This window comes from Notothenia coriiceps, unplaced genomic scaffold, assembly GCF_000735185.1.
Source record: "Notothenia coriiceps isolate Sejong01 unplaced genomic scaffold, NC01 NC01_scaffold00008957, whole genome shotgun sequence".
NCBI classification, from domain to species: domain Eukaryota; kingdom Metazoa; phylum Chordata; class Actinopteri; order Perciformes; family Nototheniidae; genus Notothenia; species Notothenia coriiceps.
The window spans coordinates 312,521-332,207 of record NW_011341658.1 but is presented as its reverse complement, the minus strand read 5'-3'; the positions used below and the strand labels follow the sequence as shown (position 1 = coordinate 332,207).

The 19,687-nt window shown below is 40.1% G+C and overlaps 2 protein-coding genes across 2 annotated transcripts; one reads left to right on the top strand and one right to left on the bottom strand.

Moving 5' to 3' along the window:
- Positions 1 to 721: 721 nt before the first annotated feature.
- On the top strand, positions 722 to 2,528 carry LOC104944860 (angiopoietin-related protein 3-like). The gene is made up of 3 exons (XM_010770447.1): positions 722 to 1,370; positions 2,192 to 2,302; positions 2,412 to 2,528. The coding sequence occupies exons 1-3, from the start codon at positions 810 to 812 to the stop codon at positions 2,505 to 2,507; spliced, it is 768 nt and encodes a 255-aa protein (XP_010768749.1). The 5' UTR covers positions 722 to 809; the 3' UTR covers positions 2,508 to 2,528.
- A 1,680-nt stretch (positions 2,529 to 4,208) lies between these two features.
- Positions 4,209 to 16,708, bottom strand: LOC104944869 (triosephosphate isomerase-like). The gene is made up of 6 exons (XM_010770456.1): positions 16,700 to 16,708; positions 16,120 to 16,261; positions 5,848 to 5,971; positions 5,620 to 5,719; positions 4,637 to 4,754; positions 4,209 to 4,264 (listed from the first exon to the last, which is right to left on the bottom strand). The coding sequence occupies exons 1-6, from the start codon at positions 16,706 to 16,708 to the stop codon at positions 4,209 to 4,211; spliced, it is 549 nt and encodes a 182-aa protein (XP_010768758.1).
- Positions 16,709 to 19,687: the final 2,979 nt, after the last annotated feature.

Sequence of the window (19,687 nt, the reverse complement as noted above, 5' to 3'; positions counted from 1 at the left end):
GTGTGCCTTGGCAGTATCGCGAGTCCTGGATCTTGAGTCGTGGCTGTGGTCCTGGATCATAAGTCCTGGATGGATATTCTCGTGGATTCATCTTCCTATTATACATACACACATGCATTTCCAAACATTTGGACTACCTATGTTGCAAATGTATTATCTTTTCAATTTACACACGGCATCTATTGGACGTCTGTCCGTCCTGGGAGAGGGATCCCTCCTCTGTTGCTCTCCCTGAGGTTTCTCCCATTTTTCCCTTTAAACTTTGGGTTTTCTCTGGAAGTTTTTCCTTGTACGATGTGAGGGTCTAAGGACAGAGGGTGTCGTATTGTCATACTGATATTCTGTACAAACTGTGAAGTCCACTGAGACAAATGTAACATTTGTGATATTGGGCTATATAAATAAACATTGATTGATTGATTGACATATTACCACTAGTGTTAATTCAGAAGTAAAATAATGCATTTGTTTCACTGCTGGCGATCAGTTTCCTCCAGTAAGTCATGAAGTCCCTGTCTCCAACAGTGCAGAAATGAAAGGAAATCTTTTTGTTATATTATGTCCCTCCTCCGCCTCTGACATGAATAGTTAACAGAGAGGTGGAGGAGGGACAAAAACCTGAGAGTAACTGCACCCCTCCCTCTCCTCGGCTGGCCAATGGCAGGCAGTTTACAGCTTAGAGTTGAGGGCTGTGAAACTATATAAACTGTTCACGCTCTGATCGCTCTGCCAGCCGACTGAGCTCTCAAATCCAACTCAAAAACACAGGGCAGAACACTACACACTTCTGCAACAGGACACAAGATTTAATGCAATATTACAACAATTTGAAAACAGCAACAATGAAGACAACACTGGCAACTCTGACTCTCTGCCTGGTGGTGCTCATGGCCACAGGTTTCCCCTTGGAGAAGAAAGGGGGCTCATCCTCCGGCAGTGCTGCCAAGGAGAAGCGTGTACAGTACGCAGCTTGGGATGATGTGAATGTCATCGCTCATGGCCTGCTGCAGCTGGGCCAGGGGCTGAAGGAGCACGTGGACAAAACTAAAGTCCAGATGAGGGACATTTCCACCAAGCTGAAGGTGTTCAATCGCACAGTGACCGAGCTGGGGAAGGAAGGCCAGAAGCTGCGAATGGAGGGGGAGACCCTGAAGGCTCGAGCCCATGGACTGGAGGACAGAGAGGGGCAGCTGCTCAATGTCACGGCCGAGCTGAGGGAGAAGGCGGAGGAGATGAATCAGGAGAGGAAGACGATGAGCGAGAGGATGAACCGGCTGGAGGAGAGGGTGGACAGCATGCTGCAGAGGGGAGCTGGGCTGCCTGACTCCAACGCTGGGGCCAAGAACAGCAGTGATGCTCACAACATCCAGGTGAGAATGCAATACTTGTTCTCCTTTTTCAGTGAAGCATTGGAGTTATAGTTAGTTTGGGAGGAAAATAAGGTTTCTTCTGTTTTCAAAACATGTTTCATATTCTTATCACTTCAAACTAAAGTCCCATTCAGAGTATGACATGTTGCTTTACTGCAGAAAGGGACTCAAGTTAGTGGATGTACAGTATGCATGGGCCATTGGCTTTTATGGGGGGGCTTTTTCCCCTCAGCTCAAAGGCACTAAATCAAAAAGCACAAAGGGCAAGCAGTGGGTGGTGGGTGTAGTGGAGTGGAGTGGAGGGGGTTGCTTAACAAGCCTGCATGGCATTGAGCAAGACCGTGCAGTACGTGCAGGGAAACACTACAGCCTGACAGACAAAGGGATCTGCACGCATCAGCTGCAAGAATGTGTGAATAATTATCCACAGCTGGGTGATTTTACAACCTGTAGAGTATTCGGCCATATGATACAGTAGAAGGGGGCTTATGCGAGTTGCGCTTTCTCTGCAAGTCTCAGCTTACAATGAAGTATGTGAGCCTGAAAGGCTTCATACTGGGATGGAAAACCCGCGCTGTGAGTGAGTTACATAACCACACCACAGCCGGTGAGAAAGGAAAAGGGCTTTTCATTGAGGAGTGGAAATGTGTATGGGGTCTATGTTTTGGGCTTCTCAATGAAACCCTGCAAACTGTTTGTTGTGTTCATCTGGTTACTTCTGTGGCTGTGAGGCTCAATGCCACATTGTATGCACAAGCACTGTGTAATAAAGATGACCAAAAGCTGAAAATGTGGTTCTTTTGTGTCGGTTTTTCTCTCAGCTGATGCTGGAGGGTCAAAACAAACGCATTGACGATCTGATGGAGCGGATCAGACTCCAGCAGGAGAAGCTTGACAAGCAGAATGTGCGCATCAGGACACTGCAGAGCCAGGTGAAGAAGCGTTACCATTACCACAATTATCAGAATAACCTTTGAGAATTCTCTTTCTTATTTTTTTTTTTTTTTATGCAATTACATCATTGGTTTGTCACTTCTTCAGGTTCAACAGGTCCGTCAGAGAACTTCCCTGCAAAGCAGCCAGAATGACATGCAGAGCAGCGTCGCCGAGCAAAGCGACTCACCAGTCGGTAAGTAAAGCCAGAAAGCGCCCAAAATCCTCTCCTTACACCTTCTTAAGCCGACTGGACAAGATCTGACGCCAAATGTGGCACACCATCTGTTTAGTAAGGTCAGAAAGAAGCTTAAAATCACTAGCAATTAAAATCAAGGAATCTAATCAATTGAGGACACGCTTCTCTTCCCAGCGTGACGCCAGAAATATAAACTGTTAGGCTTCTTGCAGCAGCTGTGCTTTTTAGCTGGTAAAATCATAACTACTGTACTTTAATGTATTTAAATATATAATTTAGGCATCCAACTTTTCTGTATTCTGAACTAAAGTATATCTAATTTGCATTTGGTTTAATAGCATTATTTGAAACGTATTTAAATCATCATCGTTTAAAGTGCTTACAGAATGAAATGGGCAAATTAAAGTTGTCAGCATGAGGTTCAGTTAAGTCCCCTCATACTGTCGCTTACAGTAATTGTAAAAGGCAGTAAATGATGCCCTCAGTGTGAAGCCACGCCAAGCAGCTGCTGCTCCCAGACCAGCAGTCATAATGAGTGCTTTTATCCAGACTGTACCTGGCTGAATACTCTCAAACTGGGACACACGCTCAGGTTTCTTACCCAACACACACTGGTCAAACTTAAGGTCTGTTTAGCCTTTAAAGAGGACAAAAGGAATGAAGAGAGGAAATGCTGAAAAAAAGCAAATTGCTGCATAGATGGTAGATTTTAATTCATAAAGATGAATAAAATGAAGTCAGTTGGAAATACATTGAACCTCTGTTTCTGATGGCCGTGGATGAGAAATAGGGGAAAGGTGAATACTGCTGAGGCAACAATTGAGACTAGTCAGCCAGTCACAATACACCTCAGAGCTCTGACATCAGCAGGATTTGAGGAATGAGGAAAGAAGAAACAAGTTTATTTGGCAAGGTTTCAACTGGGGGAAAGTTTGCTGGTCTCTCAGAGTGTTCACTCAGGGTCACACAGTTTAACGGGATTACTCATACTGTTAATACTGTACTGGTGTGTGGGGGGTGGGAGGTGGATGAGGGGAACCTAGAAGGCTTGGTACAAATCTAGCATGCAATGTTGCTCGGATTACAGCCCTTGAGCCTGAGCCAAGAAAAAAAGTAGGAGAAAATGGGAAAAGGTGGTCTATATTTATCTGTGAACTTTGTACAGATATCCCGCAGTTTTTAAAGACCCTCGCCTCCTCCTCCTTTTTTAGGACGTCCCGCCTTTTTTTGTAAAAGAAACATTTGTACATCCCTCAAGAATGAGCAACCTTTCCCCTAGATCTGTCAGGGAGTCAGACATCCCTCCTCCTCCCCCTCCTCCCCCTCCTCCACTTCATTCATCTTCTCTCCTCCCCCATCCCCAAACACAAACCACCCACCTCCATCTCTCTCCCATTGTAATGAGGAAGAACTGTGCCAAAGTTCAGGACAACCCCTGACCCTGAGGCACATTACAGCCACAACCAGCCACCAAGGGTTCATGCCTCTAGAGGAAAGGTCATTACACACTAATGAGGTTCTGTGGTCACTCAGCTGGTGTCCTCACATTGACACAATATGCAGGCCAATACCAAACAATAATAAATCAACCCATTTTGACATTTTATTTGTAATTATTACAGCTATTCAACAAATAGCATCACATGATGATGTCATGAATGATGAGAAAAGGAATGCAAGAGATGCAATATTTTACCCCTTCCTCATTAGGCAGAATACAGCTCCAAGTGGCTCTGGAGTCCCCTGCCTTCCCCAACATACCCTANAAGGTATATGTCAAACGCTTATAAATGCAAATAACAAACATGTTAATTAATTTACAATAACATTTGAGTATCTCTTTTTTTTTTCTCTTGGCACTTTCTAAGAAAGTGCCAAGAGAAAAAAAAAAGAGATACTCAAATGTTATTGTAAATTAATTAACATGTTTGTTATTTGCATTTATAAGCGTTTGACATATACCTTTTTCCTATTGCTTTTTGGAAATGAAATGTTTATTTATTTTGCTTATAGAAAGTCTGTTGTATATGTTCATTCTTATTTATTAAACATTTTTAATAAATGTATATATTTATTTTTCATTTTTGTAAATCTTTTGAAATTAACTATATTCAGTTCAATTTCCTGTATTTACCTGAAATGACCTGCGTCTGAGCGTAGACGACTTCTTCTGTGGTGCCGGCCTCCCTCTCCTCCAGCTTCTCCCCGATGCAAGCGATCACACTCAGGTCACTCTCCAGAGCGTGGGCCACCTGGGGATCAACCACACCCTCAAGTCTTTACCTGACGTGTTTGCACCATTTAACAACAGGCCGGATTTAACTCACTTAAAAAGATTTGTTGTGGCTCCTATACATCTGGGCAAACAGGTGGAAGTAAACAGCTGTAAAGTCTGACTAATCTGTAGGTTATCTTATTTTATTAACTTTAAATACAAAATAGTCTAATTAAAGCTAAATTAAAGAGTATCCAATATTTTACCTCCTTAGAAGGTCACCCATTGTGCAAAATCCACTTTTCATTTATTTTATACATAAACATGTGTAAAGAGATTCTGAAAGTTTCAGGAAATAATATTCTCTCTCTTTTTGTCTTGATCCATTTATATAAAAACCTGTCTGCAAATGAGCGGATTAGATTTTGGCCACTTATATTTATACTTATATGATATCATAACGTTTTGTTGTCTTGTGTAACTATTAGCCAATAACCAACCAAGGTAACCCCCCCCCCCACCATATCACCTGAACCTCCTAGAGCACCATTCTGTTCTTTTTAACCAAATATCTCTCAGTGGGGCGTGGGGAGGGGCTCCTTATTTTCATCTAAAGTAACAGACAGAGAATCAGCACTTTTGAAACAAGGCTGAAACAGAGGGGATTATGGGATGCTGCAATGCATGATCTGTTTGGTATTTAGAGCCAAACACTTCAGAGACATGTTTTGTATATATCTGAGACCTATAATATATTGACGAAAAACAGTATAATAGGAGACCTTTAAATACGACAGGTTTCTTCCCTACACACTTGCCAGTATTTATATTATTATTTGTATAAATACTAAACAGCGTCCACATCCACACATTTCCTACAGCGGCAGGAGGAAGCGGCCCACCTTCTGACCAATCAGCTCGTCACTTTCCCCAAAAACATGGCGGCGCTCAGAGTGTCCCAGTATCACCCATTCTGCCCCGCAGTCCTTTATCATGGCCGGACTGTAAGGAGAACAAACATGTGACTTCATGTGATCATTTATTTAAAAAGGTATCAGCCTGCAGTATTATTAATAGATCGGATGCATTGTTGATTCATTCATATTGCATTCATCCAGTGGGTGAGATACCTGATCTCCCCCGTGAACGCTCCCTTGGCCACATTGTAACAGTTCTGGGCTGCGACTCCGATCCTGAGATCCAGCATGCAGCGGGCGAAGTCCAGGTAGATGGAGGGGGCTCCACACACCACCTCTGAAAAAATGAGTTCATTGTGACTTTAATTTCATCCTCATCTGTGACTTCTTCTATTTCTATTTCCACTAGTCTCACGTTGATGCCAACATGTGCCTTAGGCCCTGGACTGATAAGGTTAATACAATTACATTTAATTGAGTTACATTTATTTTCAGGGGACTTCCATCACTTATAGCAGCAGAGTGGAAGTAAAACCTACTCCTGTTAGAGCACTGCACACAGATTTGGGTTATTTTCCCTGTGATAAATTTCAAATACACTTATGTTATTGAAACTATGATGGTGTTGTCACTTTGGTTTTCTACTCTGAATAAATATTCTTACACTATTAGTTATGGATGTCCATGTCCACTAGTACAATGAGAATGAGAAGTTCTCTAAAATAATTACAAAGAAGCTTAAAATAATGACTTCAAAATATATCTTATTTATCACCAAATTATTTACCTATTTATCTCAATATAACGACTAGGTATTTCAAATAAATGACTTAATATATCAAAAAAGGTGCTCAATACCTACAAATATTGAATCAATATCTTTCAAATATTGACTTAAACTTTAAAAAAATATTTGAGTTTGTGAAAACATACTGGCCTTGTTCAAAGCATTTACCCGAAATCTGCACACGGTTTCTGCAAATATCTCAAAAGAATCTCAGAAATATTGGCTTAATATCTCAAAAATAATGACAGAGCATCCCAAAATAATACTCAGTAGCTTAGAAATATTGATATAAAAATAATAAGAACCTTTATTGATATTTTGACTAAGGTATATAGTCCACTGAGCTTCTAAATTATTACTTTAAGATTGTTTCTCATCATCATGATTTACAGGCTCTTTCTATTAATTTCCGAACTCAATAAAACTAAGAACCAGTGGCATAGCTGTGGGTGGGCCCGGGTGGGCCTGGGCCCACCCACATGCACGTCTGGCCCACCCATAGCCAATCAGCGCATTATAGCGCAGAGCTGGGAAGCCCAGAAGGAAGTGCCACAAACTGCAGTTCCTCTAGTGGCAAACAGAGGATGGATGCAGAAAGGAGCAATTCCCATAGACCCCCGTGTTAAAATGCCCAACTTTACAGCAGAAATAAACATGTTTATAGCCTGGATCCAATCAAAGTTATTCTGGATATAGTTAGATTCCACCTTCATGACAATGGAATAGGGAGTGCATTTTTTTAACGTGAGTAAATTAGTAAGTAAAGTAAGTTTTGCCGTGAGTGAATTAAAGTCTTTTTTCTTCTTGAGGTCTGCAGTAAAGCGTGTACACATTTGCTGAATATGAAAAGACTCTCTCAGTGTGTGCCCACTGTGCGACTGTCAAGGATAAACAACCTGTGGCCGCCGAGCCAGTCATGTGTAGGGATGGGTACCGAGCCCCTGTATTAAACGGGCCCCAGGGCTGAATTATTAAAGACCGTGGTACCATTAAGCTCCGACGTTATCGGTCGGTACTGGAGAGAGACATGTAAAACATTTCTGTCATATGTACTATTACTACACAAACATTATATTGCAGTTTTAGCGTCGCCAACTCCTTTTCTAATATGCAAAAAGACAGCAAAATGCGTCTATGATTATTTTTAGTATTTTAGATCTTTCCAATCCCCGCCTGCTTGCGAGGGGGCGGGGCAATAAGAGTGCAATAAGAGTTTAGCATGTAGGTCGCTTTTAGTTTTGGATCAAATTAAGATTTTTCAGGCTTTTAAAAAACTGATTGATGACTATTTCAAGATTTATCTGAGTTTGATGAGACTTTGTTTTGCCTAAGGGTGCCGGTAACACGAGCAATTTGTCTAAACATTTAGCAAAAGTGCACGACATTCAGACGGAGAAATGCACCGGGTTCGACTGTCTTTCTGGTAGCGCTGTAGCCCCCCCCCATCCACGAGTAACGTTTCCACGTCAGGTGTTATGAATGCTAGCAGCGAACACACGGAGTTAACTCAATTATACAAACATGGGTTGATGATTAGAGGTAACTGAGTTATTTATTTTGTTAAAGTTTCAGCTATTCTGTTAACAGTTGTATCCGATTATTTAATACGATGTATACGATTGTTGTTTCTTTTGATGTGAAATATTATGTATTTAATTTAAATAAAATCAATGTTAGTTTTGTTCACAATTTGTTTAGTTAGTTTACCTTCTTTCTTTCTCCAAAAAAACGATAAAAGTACCGTTAAAACACCGGATCGATAAGCGGTATCGATAAAAGTAGTAGTAGGCCTACCGTTAAAACCTTAACAATACCCATCCCTAGTCATATGGATGTCAGTATAACACACATTCTGAGGCCGCCGTGCCTATGTTTTTGTTTTCACTGCTAGTTTATGCTTATGTTCAATTAGTGCATTAAAAAATCATTAAAATCATTAATGAAGTTTCAGCTCAGACCCCACGCTTAATAAGTCTCCCCCTGGCCCACCTACATTTCTCCAGGCCCACCCACCCCAAACCCAATACGACACGGAGTCACAGAGACACCGAGACGTCGTCACTATGGGGGGGCCGGGGTACGAGGGGCGGACGACTTCGGTGTATCCTAGTCACACAAGTCTAGTGACGACTCTCCGCAAAGGAACATGCGGGGAGTCGTCTCTGCAGATAGACACGAGAAAAACTTTGGTCTAGTGTTCTCTTTCGTTTCGAAGCCTAAGTCGTCGCTGAGACCAAACATCTGTCGCAGACGGACAAGAAACAGAGGTTTACAGACGGTCAAAGAATCTACATACGTTAGTCACCGCAGCGGTCNAGGATCATCCATGACTCCGGATCCCGGCGTATATAGACACCAAAAAGAAAGACATTTGGGGAAGCTGGGTTAATCGGAACATGAGAGTACAAAGGTATAGACAGAGAGAAGGAAGAAGTAAGATGTCCCCCGACAAACTAAGCCTATATCAGCAAAACTAGGGGCTGAATCTAATCAGCCCTAACTATAAGCTTTATCAAAAAGGAAGGTCTTAAGCGCACTCTTAAAAACGGATAGGGTGTCTGCCGTCCGAACACAAACTGGAAGCTGATTCCACAAAAGTGGAGCTTGATAAGAAAAGGCTCTGGCTCCCATTGTACTTTTAGAGACTCTAGGAACAACCAACAACCCTGCATTCTTGGAACGCAATGCCCTAGTAGGACAATAGGGTATAATGAGTTCTTTAAGGTAAGATGGCGCCTGCCCATTATGTGTTTTGTGTGTCTGAGACCATGAGTTAATCTGGTTTATCGGGACACACAGCAACACCCTGAAATTGGTCAACAGTGATACCAGAATCCCCATTAGGCTCATAGAATAGAGGGTGTGCCTGTTGGTGATAACTCCACAGATTATCACTCAAAAACATCTCTGATGCATCTGCAGAAACACTGCAACCTTTTAACTGTGCATTTGCGAATACAGGGCAGCACCATTAATTTAAGCCTGATTTGAAATCAAATGTTAAAAATAAATGGACTAATTATGAAAGTGAAATTGGTAAATGCCATTACAGACTGTGCATGTCATCCTCACAAGACGGAGAAAAAATCATGGCGAATTAAGGGAAACTGAATTGCTCTGCATGACAAAAAAGAGATACTAGTCAGTTTGTTGACAGTATAAAATGCCAAGACAAGCAGATATTGCTCTCTGACTGCATGTCATGGGAGAGAAGCATTTCCTAAATTATTAAATGTTCTTAAGCTCTATTATCCTGATGACAGTCATAAACCTTCACGGAAATACCGATAACCTTTAAAAAAGCTTATGTCCATATGTTATTTTACTGATAGCTGAGATCATCCTTTAATAAACACATTTCAGTGTTTCAATATCCCTATTTCTTAATCCTCTAGCGTTTTGTTATAATGTGACTAATGGATGAGGTCAGAGACACTGTGGCGCACGTCAGGAATTAAACAGGCATACAATTTGGCCTTGGTTGCTCTTCAGCAAATATCAGCTTCTGAAAAGCAGTGAGGACTGTGAGAATTAGGGGAAAGTTCACAGCAGACAGAAGGCCTAGATTACGGGGCAGTCGTTTTTTTTACAACCCCGTCAGGGAGCTGTGCGTGATTAAGGGCCAGACCACAAAGAAGGAGCTGCTTAACCCTCTCCTGTCTGAAGCACAGACTAAGTAGGTGAAAGGTAACTGGGAGACTGCTGACAATGCCTAGAGGGGAAACTCAGAGCAGAGGAATTAAAGGGCTCCTTTCTTATGCCCATGGAATGTAACAAACTTAAAGCCTTGGCAGAGAGGGCCTTCAAATAGGATAAACGAGTCCTGCTGTGATTCAGTTAAAAATAGGTGTTTCTAATTGAACCTATTCTATATACAAACAGATTAGCTTTTGTTTGTTCAAACGGTACGATCCAATACAGCAGGATTATCACAGAATGGGAACACATCTCTTAATTGGCTAAAGTATAGGTAAAGAAAGGCGTGGTTGAAAATATCTGTTTCGCAACATGTCAGTATTTGGGGACTGTCTAGTAGACGATTGACATGATTTTACATGTAAAGAACGCATATATGCATTCTTGCATTCTTTTAAAACAGTAGGTGTGTTAAAGAAGAGCAGCAGGTGTTTTCTGCGCTGATCGATGCTGATAAATTACAGCTATTTGTCATACAAGGAGCTGGTTGTGGCGTTAAATGTAACGTTATACAATAGCCAATACTTAAGCAGGAAAATTGTATTGCACATTTCTGGGAGGTATGAGTGTTGTTTGATTTTGTGAAGATACTGTAAATGTGGGATGACTCATTCTTGTTTCCATCATGACCGTAAAGACAGAAAAACCCTTGTGACTCAGTTGTGGAAGGAGAAGTGTCAAAAGTAGACCACAAGGCAAGTAAGTCGGATTGTATCAGTATTACAGATTAATAAGAACAAGAAGAACCAACAGACTACAGGTCACATTGTAGTCGAAGTAGACAATATATTCACTTCAGGACAGACTAGCAAAAAGATTCGATAAACATTAATTTTGGAATAATTTCTAGTATAATGGGCCTTTCTCACAGTGATCAACATTCTCGATATCCTCTAATTCGCACTCTTAAACCACGTTGTCAGAGTCGTTTGTTACTGATCATCACTGGATCAACCACACCTCCCAACAGCTGGTTATTTAATTTCCCAAAATGGCCGCTCCCATCTCTTGCCGGCTTGCTGACCTTTTACCCAGATTCCAAACACAGAACATCTGTACATCCCAGTGCAGCCCCCACGTAGTACAAGGGGATGGAGGCAGGAAGAAAAGAAAAAAGAGAACAAGAACAAAAAACAGCCGTAAAATTCTGGTTCCCATGGATCGATCGGGATATGGGATCTTTTCCATTTGGGACTGTTTTATGTGATTTTGTGGTTTTATAGTCACAGATTTTTTCCCCCCATCTATGTATGCCAGAAATACAAATCTGATTTTATCAGCCTTCAATCAATATTTTTACCAAAGTTGAAGACAAAAACTAAAGAAAAAAAACGTTAAAAAAATCACTGATATTTTATTTCTATCTGACCTATCAGATATGAACATATGAATATTGAAACAAGGCTTAATTTTGTTACATCATCAGATTAGGAGTCAGACAAATGTCACCTGCCCTACATGTATGTTCCTCATTTCTGATATCATGAGATATTCATGAGTGTCAGAGAAGGAGTGACCTTTTTTAACCGATTGCACAATGACCAAGGTTCAGGGTTAGTGGTTGGATCTCATGACTGCCTTGTGATTGAGTAGAAACATTTGTGAGGATGGATTGGATAGGTCAATCTATAGGGGCTTCAGGGCAGGACACAGTGGACGCTGCTTTGAAGGGGTATCGTACAAATAATGGATGGAAATAAGTTAGAAAAGGATTATAGAAGTTGTAAGATTTATATTTTTGGTTGGGGTGTGGTCAGGAATTTACTTTATTTTAAGTCAGAACTTTTCTTTGATTTATACGCATGCCTTTTGAATTTCATAGCATGTAAAGCACAGGTGTAAAGGCCTCGGTTCAATAAAAGGGAACTACACCCATTTTTTTTAATCCATTCTTGTTATTCTCATGATCTAATACAGTCCAAAAATAAAGTAAACATGAGTAATTCTCTCCCAAATCTCAAAACTAGAGATTCAAAACTAAAATATGTATTTGTATAATTTCTGATTCCATAGAAAATGAATGAGAAAATATGCTATAGTTGACACTGAAAGCATGCATGGGGATGTTTTGAGTGTATATGGACATTTTCTGAGGACACTATAAAGCTCATTTGGGTTTAAAAAACGAAACGAGATAACCCCTCTGTTCATAGTCAATAGAGAAGCTGTCGACTGTATAATTGATGTTATAACAAGTTAAGACTTTCTTCTCTGGTTTTATAGCTTGACTATAGAGTAGCTCATGTTCCCAGATTTTGTTGAACTTTCCTACGACAAGTAGATAACATATTGGAATTCTTTTTTTTTCGTGGTTTCATCTTAGTGTCCACGTACAGTAGGATATGTCAGTGTGTCAGACCCTGAATCTGGTAAGCCTAAAAGGAATGCAGCCATAATTGGTTATAAGTTACACCTGTGCCCATTTCCTGCTAGCGTAACAGTGTCACTGTTTCATAAATTTCACAGAGAAAGTGATATATTTAGGGATTTATAGGTCTTTTTTGTATTTCCTTTTAAAGAAAAAAAAGCTGTATACGGAAACAAACAACCAACCCCAAGGAAACAAACAACCAACCCTAGTTTTCAACCACACCATTTTACGTTTTCGAGAGACATAACCGAGGGACTGCACATTCTGCCAAAAAAAGGGAATAAATCAGTTTGGGCAGATAACATGGATATAATCTTCCTGATTCATACACCAGCCCGTCAGGTAAAACACACTACTGCCTCCTAGTGGTGCGAAGTGAGAGCATATCATTTATTTTTGCTCAGTCTTGACCCCTGACCATTTCATCACTGGGGCCCCTTTGGAGATTGTTCTGCTATTCTTGCCCCAGGAGCTGCATTTGAGTCTGCAGCAGTCCCAAGAGATAAGGTGCTATTTATTAACCTCTAGTTTAGTTCATAGCAAACAGGCCCAGGCAGGGAGAGGATATGAGAGATTTCCTGAGAGGAATCCAGCATGTGATCCTCTGACATTTTGCACCAGTGTCAGGAGACTTCCTCAGTTCCCACGCAAATATTTGACTTGTGCCTTTTTATGACGCAAATACTTAAAATATTGACATGTGCTTAGCTTTTGTAACCTTCTGTAAAGTTTCCAAAAAGCAGTTTCTTCTCTTTGAGGTCAAAACCATAGTGATAAGTTATATAAAGCTCCAGTGCCCTGTTCGTGCAGCTGACCAAATACTTTAATCAACACTTACACACAGTTCATTCATGCATGGATCTTTCTTGCATGCTTAGATACATCCATTTATACAGTGCACACAGTCGTCTCCTCTTACATTCCTTACATCTCATGCTTAGCTTACGCATGCACAGACGTGTTACGCGATACAGATGAATGTGTTTTCGTTATTGCTTGTGCTTGACTGGTTCAGTATTTGTTTGCCATGAGATACTTTTACTCTTGCTGATGGACGACCCAAATACTGCTCATGCTGCTCCCTCTGTACTTTCACTGTTCATGGACTAAATGAGTATCCCAGCTGGCAGGAAGCAAAAAAGCACAGAATGTCCACATATCCCAATTTGGATAATGTAAATACGTATAGACTGTGATTGACCTCAGCAGCTGTGTTTGCTGTCAGTTTTTGTTATGGTGCTTGAAATCTATACTGGTTAAAAAAAATTCTGAGCAAGGAAATGCTGCCTATATACTAATGCAACACTACTTGACTTGATGCTCAGGCAAACTGTGGCGAATACATTTCCAAAAGGTCGACACTTCCAAAAAAAAGTATCTGACTTTTCAAATCAGGGCAGTTGGGAGACCGATTGCAAGGAGTCATTTCTGCTTAACCTTGATTTGTCAATATTTCCAGACAGGAAATTCAGACTTACACATATGCTGTAAAACAACAGGACTTGCTGAGTGTGTCAGTCATGCAAGACACAAATGAAGGAGATAGAATAGACTAGATGAACTAGAACTGGTGTTTAAAGAAGTATTTCCATGTTTTGAAAATAAATTGAGCAGTTAGGGCTAGGTGATGATGAGTTTAGGCTTAGGCTATAAACAAACTACATCATAGTTGCATGGCTGCTGCATGTCAATGCCGCTAAGCTAAATATAGACTGTTTTTCTTCTTGATGACATTTGCTAGTCTTATTTAGTCACTTGTTAGCAATCACCAACATAGAGGCTTAGGACATTCAGGAGTAAGGCACTTACATATTTACTGATACATTTTATTTTGTAACATCAAAATCTCTTAATCTTGTATAAACCACAGACCTTATTTCAGGTTTCTAACCACAAACACATTCAAAAAACTGTTGACTTTGAGACAAGGGAACCAGAAGTGGTAAAATACTGAATAGTTCCCGGGTTTTTGGACTGATTCCTGCACCACTCTTTTGAAAGTTCTATTTGTTTACTTAATAAAAAACTGATGTTTAGCTGACTGGCTAGATGTTTCACATATCCAGGAATTATGCCCAGATATCATGTAGTCGTAACAGTGCTATTGATTGTCTTATCTAACTCTAGAAAATGAATGTGCGTATTTCTGTAAACAAATTCACCTTAAATAATGTACATACAATATTAAATACTGAATTATGTTTGGCATAACACCATCAAATGTTGTATTAATGTAGATAAAGAGGAACCCTGCAGAAGTATGCTACTGTTTGCTCAGTAAGAAATCCGTTGAGAGACCAAAACAAGTTGCCAAGGTCAAGGATGAATTCCATGCTAAATGCAGGAGCTGTAAATAGCTGAAACGCATATTTGCATTGTCCGGAGATTCTGCTCAAATGAGGCCGCTGTGGGTGCTAAACAAGCTCTCAAGAACCCATATTTTACATTTCATGGACCCAGAGCCACATATATGATAAACTTAAGTCTCCCCAGAGTTTCTGAGAAATATTTTTTTCCCAAAGATTAGCCCCTTGGTGGAGCCCCTGTTATCAAGTCTGAATCCCATGAACTAATTGGCCTCATGGAACATTCAAATACTCCTACTGTGTTTACCATGGAGTAGGAAACACTGAAGGGCAATGGGTGTAGATTTCTGATCACAATGATACTTATTCATTGCCCAATTAATTTTAATCAACAGGAGTTGGATTGAGGGGCTCCTTGAACTGAAGAGGGATCTGACTGTGTATGGCCTGTTCTGGGAAAAATGCTTGTAACTGGCAGACAGCCTCTCAGTGTCAAGTGCTAAGCAGCTGGTGATTTGGAGAAGAAAAGGGAAAAAGAGGGCTTGAGTTACAAAGTGTTCTTCCAGAACAGTAGGGGTTCTGAACTATAATTGCGCCACTGCAGCTGTGCACTCTTTAGCAGGAACATTTCTGCAGAAACCATGCACTTGTTTCTTTTGTTTCTGTTTTTAAAAGGAAGAGTAAACCAACCACCCTCTGAAAGTGCTTGAGTGAAACATACAGTCAGTGTTGCCAAATTGGGCTGGATCCTCTAGAATTGGGCAAAATATGAGGAAAAGCTTTTTGTGTTTGTGCAACACAGTGCTGTAGAATGAAATGCAGTTATAGTCCCATTTTGCTATAAGACTAAACAATGTATTGGCCTTTATTATCCTTTTGGCTTTTCACAGGCAGCTCTGATGAAAAGCCATTGTGTCATTGGCCGTGCACATGCTAGATTGTAACGCTTCCAGTCAGGATGCTTTCTGTTACCCCTCGTTAAAGTCAAAAATAACTTGGCTGTGTTATTTAGCCTTATTAAGATTTCTTAAAAATGTACGTTTTTTTATTTAGCTTTATTCATCAAGACCGGGACATGAAATGACCATGTTAGGTTGTTGGTGATCCTGAGTGCCAGAACATTAAAAAAAAATCCACTTGCTCTACTCTATTGATATTTTAAACTTGTATTAAATCAACGATCCAATCCTTGGTTGACTGACGATGTGAAGTAAGGTATTTTATGAGCACTAATCTGCAAGATTGTTGATGATCTCGCTATATAAAGTCTAATCGTTGTTTGAAATCCAGCTGATGATTGCTGGTAGTGTCATCCGCAGATTTACCAACAGAGTTCTCTTCATGTCGAGGGCTACAGTCGTGGGTGTACAGCGTGAATATGAGGGGGCTGAGCACACAGCCCTGGGGGGCTCCGGTGTTCAGCAGTAGAGCAGAGAAGAGTGAGTGTGACCACAAATCCGAAACTGCCTATTCAATCATATTTAGTATTTAATCATAGTTAGACTAAAGCTGCTGTTAGATTTATTGTTACATATAGAGAGAGCAAGGCTAGACAGTTTTTATGCAAGTGAATATTAAAAAAACACATTTCCACTAGGTTACCTGTATGAGGTTGCCTCATAACAGCACCTGCAGGCGTTATTTTCTCTAGTGGTTTATTTTCATTAAAAATCCTTGCACACCTTTCATTATTATCAAAGAGGCATATTATTTTTGTATAAAAGAGGTGTCCGTTACATTTTGAAGGCACTTGTGAGATGAATTGGTAAATATTGAATGACGGGTAGATTTCTTTAGCGAGACATCTTATGGCAAAGCCACATTTGCACTTCAAGAATGATCAGATGTCACATCAAGTTAAGGACCTCTGACCATCTGTTCTCTGCTGAGTCTCTAATGACTGACCTGATCCATGTTTAATCTTAAATCCTGAAACCTAATTGAAATTGAATGGCCTCAAAGTGCTTTCAGAATTGTGTTTTTTTGTGTTTTCACAATGCTGGCCGCAGGTTGTTTTCAAGGTTCAGCAGGCCGGACAAACATATTTAGTGAGACTTCAAATTCAAATTCAAAAGCTTTTATTGTCATTGTACAGAATACAACGAGATTTATAGTCACTGCTCCAGTGAGTGCTTTGAAAACAGACATATTAAAACACAGATTAAAAGGTCTGACAGTTTCGACCAGCAAGTAGTGCACACAGCTTCGGATGGTCATGTAGATGACCAGGATTAATAAATAAATGAATAAAATAGAATTATGATAAAATATATATGATAAAAATTACAGTGTATACATAGAGACAGATCATGATTATTGCACAGTGGGGATATGGGGAGTTATTTTTGTGTGTTTAATGTCCTAATGGCCCATGGGAAGAAACTGTTTGTGAATCTGGAGGTGCCGGCTTTCAGTGAACGGTAGCGCCGGCCCGAGGGCAGCAGGTCGAACAGATGACGGGCTGGGTGGGATGAGTCCTTCAGGATGGAACTGGTCCTCCTGAGGCAGCGAGAGCTGGTGATGTCTTCCAGGGAGGGCAAAGGGCAGCCAATAATCCTCTGGGCCGTGTTAATGACCCTCTGCAGACTTCTCAGGAGATGTGGGATAGCGTTAGTTCTAGTTAATTATTTAGCATGTAGCAGTTTTAGTCTGGCTATGAATAACAGTTGTTGTATTTTGTGTTATTTAGTTTTTGTTATTTGTGTTGCCTACTTTTAAGATGAAACAGTCTTTGCCTGCAGTAAAAATGCTTGGTTGCCAACTAGAGGTATGTTGGCGGCACACTTATTTCCAAGCAGTCAAAACAAAAATCATGTCCAATATTTGTCCCACTGACTCCCTGAGTTGATATCTAAACACTGGCATGATTAGCAGATCAATGCAATCTTTTATAGCAAGTGAAAGTAACCTTGCATGAAAATATTTTGGCTAAAAACTAATACAAATTTCCAAGTCGTTTCCTGTTAAATATTGACCCAGCTTGGCTTCCTGCATAAACTCTCATCAGGTGTGTCAACAGCTACATTTTCTTCGGATGTATCATTTCAATTAAAGAGTCAAATTATTCCTGGATCATGTTATAAAAGCAGATTGAAACACATCTGAAACTCAACTCTGCTGTCAGATATTTGAGATTTGATAAAATGTTATTGACTGGTGTATCTCATATACTGCTTGTATTCCAATCAACACAATCTGTCCCTTTCTTTAGCTGTGAGAACAAGCCTGAGCACTAGGGAAACAAAACAGAAGGAACATAACACAACCTTTAACCCAGATAACCTTATTTGAGTTGTTCAAGGAAGTTGACTAATGTGTTCTGTACATAAGATGACTGTTGACAGAGTGGAAGACTTGCTGATTTATATAATTAATGTTTCTCAACGTTTGACAGTTAACTACTGACTCACTGTCTTCAAAACAAACTGTGACAACAGATGTCACAAATGTTGTAGAAGGAAAAACGTCAACATATGATAACTGTTTTCCTTGCCTTCATTTAATTATTAGTATTTAGTTTGTTCTGTAAATATAACGCTGCATCTAAATCCTACTAATTAACACATATGTTAAGTCTTTTCAAAACACAAAGTCTAATTAGGTAGTTACCACTGCCCTGGTACCTTCAACAAATTTGATTGTTTAACTAATTAAGCTCTGTTGCAAACAAACGTGTATGATACTCACACATTTTGATCAGTCAGATGATTTCAACAAATGAACACTTATGTTTTTGAAGCCTGAATGAAATTGCCAGAAGTAAATGGCTGGCAAAGGGTTATAAAAAAAACTACACCTCGGTCAAATGACTTCAACTTGCCTTCTACTGAGTAGATGAGTTTCCCCATGCAGCATGATAACGTTTAAAATCCCTAACAACCTCAGTAGTCTCAGTGCAAAGCATTAAAACGTACAACTGTTTCTTCTGATTATACAAAATGTGAACATCTTTAAAGGTTGATGTTAAAACAGACTTTATTTTTTTTTAAAAAGAAACTATTTAAAATACCAGTTGACTTTGAAGAGAGGGTGCCAGAAGTGCAAACATTTTAGTGTTTTAGGACTCATTCCTGCAGCCCTCTTGAACAAATAAGACACTTTTCCAAAATGTTTAACTATTCCTTAAGGACCATTCCTCTCTTAACTGAAAACTGCAAGCAAGTAGTTCCTCCTCTCAGGTAAAGTTGAACCTGAATCAACATTAAGATCACAGCTCTCATGTATAATGCACATAAAACAAGCCTGATCACATAACATATTTTCACTCAGTGCTATAGAAGCACTAGTGGAACCTGTGGAACAATACCCGACTGTTACTGCAGGCAGTAACCTGTGCCAGCATTCATGTGAGTCCAGTCCACAGGGATTTGTTTTAAAAGTGTTTACTCGAGGACGTGTGGCTACAGGGCTAGAAAACCGCTCTTTCTGTAACCCTGCCACAACAGGCCCATCATCAGCATCAGACCCTACGTTTCAGCCTGGTTTTGTTTCTGTCTGTCTTTGCACCTGCTGTTTGTGCTGGGACATTGTTATGCAGCAAATTGAAGAAATATATTTGGTCAAGTCACATGCATTGCAGGGGATGAAGCCTTAACAAAATAAATGAATGGCTTGTTTTTCTGTCCTTCACACACTGGAGCCTCCCCCTTTTGCACTTTTGCTTACATAAAAGTAAATAAAAAAAGTCCAAGCTGTGTTTGGCTTGTTTTTTCAACCTCAAAGTTGTCATTTAACTCGTTCTGGTTAATTGTTTCTGTAGGACATTGCTCTTGCTAACAACCATCTTTCATTTTGTATTCTTACTAAAACCTTGGCTTGTCCTCCTTGAGCCTAACAAGAGCAGCCTCTCCCAATGAAAATTAATGGCAGGAAAGGATTATGGGAAGAGATGCT